At 27.8% G+C, this 9,567-nt stretch overlaps 2 protein-coding genes across 2 annotated transcripts; both read left to right on the forward strand.

Moving 5' to 3' along the window:
• Positions 1-689: 689 nt before the first annotated feature.
• On the forward strand, positions 690-7,787 carry LOC123272744. The gene is made up of 4 exons (XM_044739733.1): positions 690-702; positions 2,243-2,261; positions 6,796-7,619; positions 7,694-7,787. Coding segments are annotated over exons 3-4 (678 nt in total). The 5' UTR covers positions 690-702; positions 2,243-2,261; positions 6,796-6,942; the 3' UTR covers positions 7,695-7,787.
• Positions 3,531-4,293, forward strand: LOC123272745 (protein MNN4-like). Its single transcript, XM_044739734.1, has 2 exons — positions 3,531-3,624; positions 3,829-4,293. Exons 1-2 carry the CDS (start codon positions 3,556-3,558, stop codon positions 4,291-4,293), a joined length of 534 nt encoding a protein of 177 aa, XP_044595669.1. The 5' UTR covers positions 3,531-3,555.
• Positions 7,788-9,567: the final 1,780 nt, after the last annotated feature.

The raw sequence follows: 9,567 nt of genomic DNA on the forward strand, positions 1-9,567 counted from the left end.
GCCCCATTTTTTATTCGGAACTTTTATACTACGTATAATTACTCTAAATCGATGAAAATGAGATTCCCATAAAACATAAATGTATGTATAAATTAATTCATAAATACTATGTATATTATTACTTGGATGCATATTGTAACTCAAGTATAAAAATATTAAAATTCATAAAAAAAAAAAAGTTTAAAATAATTTCATAAGAATTTATAATTTTGGAAATCAGTCTTATTGTTGAATCGACAGAGTCGCTGGTGGGGGTCGGGTGACGGCGGACGCTAAGACAACGCGATCGTCAGTTTCTCACGTCAACAAATGTCTTTGTTATTTGTTACGGTGTTGTTTGTGTGTTCGCTAATTTTTTATGTGTTGTTTAATTGAAATAAAATTATTTTAAAATTATTAATAATTTATTTTGAAAGTGTTTTAAAATAGAATAACAGATATTTCATTTGTGTCTGAAGATATTAAAAAAGTAAGTAAATGGTATGAATAAATTTTATTAAAATTAATAATACTATTTTATTAATATTGTATTAATAATATTACTAGTAAAAATAATCAGAGAAATGTATTGATTAATACCTAAAGATTTTCATCAGTGAATAAAAAGAAAATATTGATTGTTGATGTTATAAAAACTATCAAATTGTGGTTATAAATTTATAATTTGGATGGATATAACTTTTTTTAATTGTTTTCAAAATTGTAGATTTTTTTTTTACATTCGATTTGTTTGCAAGATTGTAATGTCTTTGAAATTAAAATAATGATAAAATTTGATCAAAATAAACTTTTCAATAAATTTTTAACTTTCAGTAGTTAAAGTCAATCAATTTAATATTTTATTCAATTTCTTCGTTTAAAGTCCTAGGAAGCTATTCTTTCTATTCTCGAGAGGATTTCACGGTGTTTATAAGTGTATGGATATGTGTTTGTGTTGGTGTGGATGAGTGTATGTGTGTGTGTATACGTTTCTCATATTTTCGAACGGTTTGAAAGATTTGATTGCGCTTAGTAGCATTTGCAAGAGTTTTCCCAATTTTTAATTTCCTGATAACTTAAACGAGTTTAGTTGGACAGATTATGAAAAATTTTCAAAAAAAAAATTAGAAAAACGGTTGACCCTGAAGGCCATCCCTGCAACTTCCCGCTAATTCCATACCTAGGAGCTTAAAATTGCACTTATGACGTTTTCGAGCTCTTCGAGTTCAAAAATACAATTTATGTGTTATTTTGAGCTCTCCAAGCTCAAAAGTCTTATCAAAATTCGATAAAACACGATTTTTCAAACTGCTGTAACTTTTCAATAAATCAACCGATTCTCACAACTTGGAAATCATGAACTTTTCAATTTTTTTTTAATTATTGATTTTCATAGCGGGAAGTGAAAGAATAAAAATAATTATTTTTTTGTATTTCATGCATTCGTAGATTTTATTCATGAAATAGTAAGAACAGATTTTAGATCTTAACCGAATACTTATCGTTAATTTTAACTATTTATTTTATTTTTAATAATATATTGATGAATGTTTCAGCCGTTTCGAAAATGCTCGAAATTTTCCAAGTTGGGAAACAGTATCCAAGGGATCAGCTACAATTCCATAAAGATTTGGATACCTATGAACAGCAGTCAAATCACCAGCTCTTTTCATACCACTCGAAAACTATGGCTGCTGTTCAGAAAAGGTACAGAAAACATAATGAAAACTCGAGTTGGGAGCTGTACGAAGCGACCTTTCATTGTGTAAAAGGGTTAAAAAAAAATTTACCTCAGGATAAGAATGTGTAAGTGAAACGATTACATATCAATCTATTGAATCGTAACTAATAAAAGACTTTATTAAGTATTAAAAAAATTTAATTGTTTGGAAACAATTGATTTACTTATTACGCATGAATAAAAGAAAAAATAACATTTATTTTTAACTAATGATTAATTTTTAGTAATTAACAAACGTTTGAAACAGTATTTATTATTGTTGAACCATTATTAATTTTTGATTTACTATTATCTATTTTAATTTGCATCTTATTTCGTTGTTATCTTGTTCGGGGTAAGATGTGAAGATCATTCATAAATAGACAGAGCCAAAAATTATTATAATGGAAATGAAAACTATGGTAACTGTTACAAAAACTAGTTCATCGTGAATATATTGTCTTCATTATTTATATAAAATCAATGTACCAAATTTAATATAATTTTCTGTCATAGTTATGAGAATATAAATAGTGTCGAAAGAGAATTTTTATGCTTTTAAGTTTTTTTTATTAAATTCCCTCAATGTATAAAAGTAGCAGAACTAAAACAAAATTCATTTTAAAGAAAAAATTTGATATAGAATTTTTAGCTTTGGGATTTTTAAACTTTAAGAATTTTAAATATTTATGATTATCTGATAATTATAAGAAGAACGTCTGTGATGAACTTTAAAAATACTCTTCAAAAGTCGTATCTAATTTTCCAACTACAATAAATATCTAGATATTAATAAAAAAAATTTAGAAATCTGAATTAATAATATAGATAACATTAAATCTAATTAAAATGTCAGCGTCATATTGGCTGAGTAGTCTAAGTACTTAGACTACCTGAACAATGAGTTGACATTACGAACATGGGTTTTTTCTGTAGTTTCCCCATGTCACTGTGTCTATAGTTTAGGCAAAGGGTAAATAAAGTACAATAAAGAGTAAATACAGTACAGTAATATACAAGTCGGTTTACAGCCGTACATGCCTAATGTGGAATAATCTGCACACTTCAAATTAATCACCAAACCTGTATTAAGATCTGTAATCTATAAGAAACGGAATGAATAGTACACAGAAATAAGGTTCAGTTGACCCAAAAAAATGTTTTTCTTTCTAATTATTTTCTTGAGTAAAAAAAATTTTTTTTTGACACAAGAAATTTAAATTATTTCAACAAAAGAGATTCTCTTGCTTTAGGAAATACATATCTTGATCCAAGAAAATTTATTTAAGTCGAGAAAATCTTTTTGTTTTAAGAAAATTCGGCTTCTTGTTCCAAAAAATTGAAAATCTCGATGAAGTAAATTTTCGTTAATTTTTTTATTGATTAGCATATCAAATGGAAAGATAAAAAAATATTGAATCATTTTTTTCTCCAGATAACATAAAATGGGTATCGAATATTCAAAAGAAAAATTTTCTCAATGTGTGAAAATTTTTTTCTCTGCTGAAGTAGGTGGCGCTGCTTTCATAAAGTATCTAAAAATCTTGATCAAATACAAAAAATTATTGTATCAAGTATTTATGATAATTTGAATCAAGAAAAAATAACCCACCAAGAATAGAATTTCAAGAAAATTTTCTACTTCAGCCAATACAACTTTGGTCTTCCTTCAGGCACCCGAAAATTTTCTTGAGCTAAAAATTTTGTTCTCCAATCAAGAAATTTTTCTTTCTGTGTAATAATAATAATAATAATAATAATAATAATAATAATAATATATCTCATAAGAGTAGATTAATTAAAATGAACAAACTTCTCATTTTAGATAATACTGTCCAGTGAAGCTGATAATCCGAATGAACCGCGAAAGGAATGCGTTCGTAGTGAAGGAGTGGAAACACCAGCACAACCACAATCCTTTAAAGGTATAATACGTTTACACTTCTGCACACATGTATATTTCATTTCTTTAATATTTGAAAATCATTTTAAACTTCATTTCGAAATAAAAAAACTACACATACATCACAATATAAAGACTAATAAACTTCCATGAACAATCACACAAACAAAAACACACACTCACTATAGGTACTAAAAAAATATTATAATAATTAAATTGATTTCAGGTTAAAAAGCCCAAGAAATCATGGGAACAAAAGTTCGCAGATAGAATGAGCGGGAAGAAGAAAGAAAGAAAAGGAAAAAACCAGAAAAAGACGCTGGAAGAAAGTGTAGTAGATGAATATGTAAAAGTATTGTCAGAATGGATAATTGATAATCCTGATAACTTGCCAGAAAAATTAAATTTGATAAAGAATTGTGGAGAAAAGATAGCTGAAATGGATGGAAAGAAAGATCAAATAACATTCCCAAAGGTAGATTCTAGTGAAGATGAGGAAGGAAATATATCAGAAATAGAGAATGAAGAAAACACACATGAAGAAGAAATAGAAATAAATAACGTCGCAGAAAATATAGCGATACTAGGTGTACAAAATAACAGTGAAGAAGAGAGGTTAACAAGAAGAGACAAGAAAAAAAAAACGAGAAGAAAAGAAAAAAGAAAAAAAGAGAAAGCAGAAGGAAGATAATGAAGTATCACTGCCGAAAAGAAAAAAATGTCTGGAAGAAGATAAAAGAAAGAAAAAAGAAAAAGAAGCAGAGGAAAATAAAGAGAACGAGAAAATGAACGAAGACATGGAAACGATCTTTAATGATGAAAACAAAGAGAATACACCGAACAAAAGTGACAAGAGTATAACGAAACCGGTAAAACAAGATTATAAACAAATTGAATGGGTGGAAGAAAACAGAGAGGAAAAAAATAAACAAACTGGAAGTACACAAGAACCTATTGCAGAAATTCAAAAAATGAGAGAAGATATTGAAGCGAAAAAAGGAGTGGAAGAAAAAGAGCAAAATGATAATTTTTCAAATGCAGAAATAATGTATCACGAAAATATGAAAAGTGACTTGAGTATTCAGGAAAATCAGGTAACGGTAGAAGATCTATTACAGATATTGATAAAGGAAGAAGTATTGAAGGAAAGGAAAGAAGGATACGTGATCGAGTTGGAAGATTTAAAAGAAATGAATGATGAAATAAAAAGTTATTTAAGAGAGCATTCAATAATGGTGAATGAGTTAGAAAAAATGGCAACTACAGAGGTTATGCAATCGGTATATTATTCATTACAAAATGGCGCAGTTTAAAAATTGAAAGAGTGAAGATTAAAATAAATGTGACATAGGCAGAACAAAAATAAAAAAAGTTATTTTATTCCTTCTTTATCATGACCTAATTAATTACTTTTAATAATGATCCTACTGATATCTGATCATTGCATTTTTTTTCCCGCGAATTGAACGGTCACCAGTTCAAATATAAACGGGCGTGCAATTTCTTATTTGTTTGAGTAATTAATAAAGAAAATTCTGTATTTTTTCTTTATTATTATACAATTAATTATTTTTAACAGTAATCCTCCCAATTATCTGATCATTGCAATAATTTCCGCAGCGAATACAACGGTCATCTGTTCAAAAATAAACGGGTGTGCATTGTCATGTTTATTAAGTTAATTAATGAATAAAATTATTTTTTTCGTTTTTTATTATTATATAATTCATAATTTTTAATAATAAGCACCCGACCTATCTGATCATTGTATTTTTTTTTGCACGCGAATAGAACGGCCATCCGTTTGAAAATAAACAGGCGCGCAATGTCTTGTTTGTTGGGTTAATTAATGAAAAAAATTTTTTTTTCTTCTTTATTATTATATAATTAATCATTTTTTAAATTAATCCCCTCATTTATCTGATCATTGCAATTTTTTTGCCCGCGAACAGAATGGTCACCCGTTTAAATATAAGCGCGCGTGCATTTTTTATTTTGTTAGGTTAATTAACGAACAAAATAATTTTTCCTTTTTTTTCTTATTAAGTAATTAATCATTTTTAATAGTAATCTCCCCAATTATCTGATGATTGCAATTGTTTTGGCCGCGAACAGGACGGATACCCGTTTAACAATGAACGGGCGTGCAATTTCTTGTTTGTTAAGTTAATTAATTAAGAAAATTATTTTCTTTCTTTTTTATTTTTATATAATTAATCATTTTTTAAAATAATCCCCTCAGTTATCTAATCATTGCAATTATTTTCCTCATTAATAGGACGGTGTGCAATTCGTTTGGTCTGAAACTAATTAATAGAGAAAATTATTATCTTTACTTAATTATCAGTATATAATGAATCATTGGAAATGATAATCCCTTCAGTCAGTCAATTATTATGATTTTTATTTTTAACAATTTATAGTTAACCCGTGCAAAATTAAACGGGCGGGCAGTTTGTTCAATACTAAGTCTAACAAAATTATTCTTTTTAAATAATTTTTATCATACAATAAATCACCTTTTTTAATAATCCTCTCAATAAGTTGATTATTATTATTTTTATTCGTAGCAATTTGAAGTTCATATATGCAAAATTAAACGGGCAGGCAGTTTATAAATATTAGGTCTAAAAATTAACGAAATCCTTTTTTTTTATAACTTTTATTATATAATTAATTAGGAATTTTAATTGCGCGCATACTCGCGCGCTCTAATCCTGAACCAATAAGGAATCAGTGTCCATGTTTTCGAGTTATTTCGATACTAAGCTAATTTCAGTCAACTATCGATTTTCATATCATATAATAGTAAGTAATAATAATAATAATAATAATACTAATAATAATAATAGTACAGAACCTCACTTAAAAGTTGGGTTAAAAAGCTGTCGTAAGTGCACATGTTCTAATAAACCTCTATTCACATCGATTTATAATCAGAATCTTATAGTTACAATTATTAAATATTAATTTAATTATTCAATTAAAAATTTTTGTAACAAACACAAAATGTTTGAAGATACCAGAGAACGTCAAGTTCTTAGAACAGTAGCAACAGGTAAATCCAGTTGTCAAAAACACTTAATAACTTACAGTTGGGAAATTAATGAGATAGCATCATTTATTAAGTATGCAAGAGCATCAGAAGAAGATGTTGCTATATACTCTCCTACTTTCACGACTGGTGCGAAAGCAGTGTGGCCAGATCGTGCGATTTTTTTACCCCCACTTTGTACCGCTTTTCAATGTAGTCAGATGAGAGTGGCCTACAAAGTGGGGGTAAGAAAAGAGCACGTTCTGGCCACACTGTGCGAAAGTCAGAGATTTGTGGTGTCTCGAAATGAAGGTTAAAAAAGACGATGAGTCATCTAAAAATAAATCATGGTTGTCGATAAATTTGATGCTAAAAATTCAATGTGTAAAAGTCAAAACTCAATATAAGTTTTTCGTATTGAACCATAAAAAAGAAAAAATTGGAGGTGGTTGTCCGAATTACAATGAGTCATCAGATGCTTGGCTTTATTACTTATTTAATGGAATAAATGTTGGTTGCGGAATTTCTCAATTTATAAAAATTGAAGAGTTACTGCAAAAAAAAAATGAATTTATTGAAAATGAGACTTTGACCGTGGGAATTGAATTGATTGTCTACGATGAGTACATGTTGAGCGAAAGTATTATTAAGAAGCGAATATATTCAAAAAGAAAGATCAGCGACGACAACCACGATGTCTTAAATATAAAAAAAAGATGCGAAGCTGACAAGTATCGTCCTCAATCGCTCAAGCAAATGTGCGAATATTCTCTATGTAAAACTCTGAATTTTGAAAATGCGATACGGATTATGATTTTGGCGGATCGTCACGATGATAAGCAGTTGAAGGAATTGGCTATTGATTATGTGATTAAAAATTTTAAAAAATTTAAAGAAACTGAAGAGTTTACAGCTTTAGAACAGACTCAAATGTCTCTGTTTTTGGTTATTCTTAAAAAATCTGCGGCTGTTGGAACAATATGGTAAGTTGATGTAATTATTTTATTATATAATAGAAAACATATTATTAATTGATTTCTCATTCCATTTGTTTTAGATTAATATGAAGGATTTCTATAATATGCTTATTTCTTTTACTACTGCCAGTTCTTCGAAGATTCAAGCACAATTCGTTTTATAATATACATTTTGCTGCCAATTTTTTATAATAAGTGTTATAAAATCAGTTTTTTTTTTTTAAAATATAATTTAAAAGTTTTGTAATTTTTTAGAATAATATTGTAACTGATTTTAGATATTGTGAAGATAAATCTTAGACGGAATACTTTTAATTGAGTGTTATGAGCTTGAGTTACAAATCCTCTGATACTATTTTTGCATTTAACTTTATCATAAACGGTCAGACAAATTATCTTTTCATGTTCCATTAGTATCTGTATCATTTTTGAGTTTTAAATTCCATCAATAGTTGAATTTAACAATAGTTATAAGAATTACTTTATTCCTTCAAAATTATTACACAATTGATCTTCTTAGTAATGAACCCCCTACCCAACAGATCATAGCTATAATTTCGTTGCGAATATTTCGTTCACACGTTCGAAATTAAACGGACATGCAATTTCCTGGGAAGAAGCTTCAATAATTAAGACAATTTTTTTATTATTCTTGATTAGTTTTACATAATTAAGCATATTCAATACAAATACCCTCAACAAACAGGTCATTGCAATTTTTTTTTCCGCGCGAATTGAAAGGCCAACCGTTTAAAATTAAACGGACATGCCATTTCTTAATTATTAGGATACATAATAGAGACAATTTTTTTTTTCCTAATTATTTTTATATAACTAATCATATATAATATCAATACTCCCAGAATAAAGGTCATTGCAATTTTTTTTCCCTCGAATTGAAGGGTCAACCGTTAAAGATTAAACTGGCGTGAAATTTTTTTGGGTTACAAGTCAAATAATTAAAGTTACTAAAATTTTTCATGTTTATTACGATATAATTAATCATTTTTAATACCAATACCTCCAACAATCCAATCATCGCCATTACTCTCCCCGCAAATATAACGGTCGCCCATTCAAACATAAACACACGTGCAAATTCTTGTTTGTTAAAGTAATTAATGAAGAAAATTATTTTCTTTCTTCATTATTATTATATAATTAATAATTTTTGATAATAATCTCCCTAGTTATCAGATCATTGCAATTTTTCTTCCCGTGAATAAAACAGCCACTCGTTTAAAAATAAACAGGCGTGAAATCCCTTGTTTATTCGATTAATTAATGGAGAAATTTATCTTTTTTATTTTTTATTATGATAAAATTATTCATTTTTAAGATATAAGTATTTAAGAGGGATGTGGATCAATGGAAAAAATGATACTGCATCTTAGGTCGTTGATCCACATCCCTCTTAAATACTTATTTTTTATGTTTAATTTTGGATCTTAACAGTTATATTAATCATTTTTATTAAGTATACCCCTCATTCTCTGATCAATGCAATTATTTTAGTAGTTAATATAACGGTTACCCGTTCTAGAATAAACGGGCAAACAATTTCTTGTTTGTTAGATTAATCTATGGAGAAAAATTTTTTTATTCTTCTTTATAATTTTGTAATTAATCATTTTAAATGAGAATACTACCTGTTATCTGATTATTGCAATTTTTTTGCCCGAAAATATAACGGTCACCCATTTAAAAATAAACAGGCGTGCAATTCTTTGTTCGAGAAGTTAATTAATGAAAAAAATTATCCTTTCTCTCCTTTATTAATATGTAATTAATCACCTCAAATAAGAATACCTCCCGTTATATGATCATTGCAATTATTTTCTGCGCGTAGAGAACGGTCAACCGTTCAGAATTGAACGGGCGTGCAATTTCTTCTTTGTTAGGTTAATCAATAAAGAAAATTATTGTTTTTCTTTTTTATTATTGTATAAATAAT

Source organism: Cotesia glomerata, linkage group LG10, assembly GCF_020080835.1.
Source record: "Cotesia glomerata isolate CgM1 linkage group LG10, MPM_Cglom_v2.3, whole genome shotgun sequence".
NCBI lineage: Eukaryota > Metazoa > Arthropoda > Insecta > Hymenoptera > Braconidae > Cotesia > Cotesia glomerata.

What these genes read in the sequence shown, in the direction of transcription:
- LOC123272745 (XM_044739734.1), top strand. Translation starts at nt 3,556, where the DNA reads ATGAACCGCGAAAGGAATGCGTTCGTAGTGAAGGAGTGGAAACACCAG. An exon ending in ACAACCACAATCCTTTAAAG is followed by an intron (nt 3,625 to 3,828) that starts GTATAATACGTT and finishes AATTGATTTCAG; the next exon opens with GTTAAAAAGCCCAAGAAATC.
- LOC123272744 (XM_044739733.1), top strand. Translation starts at nt 6,943, where the DNA reads ATGAAGGTTAAAAAAGACGATGAGTCATCTAAAAATAAATCATGGTTG.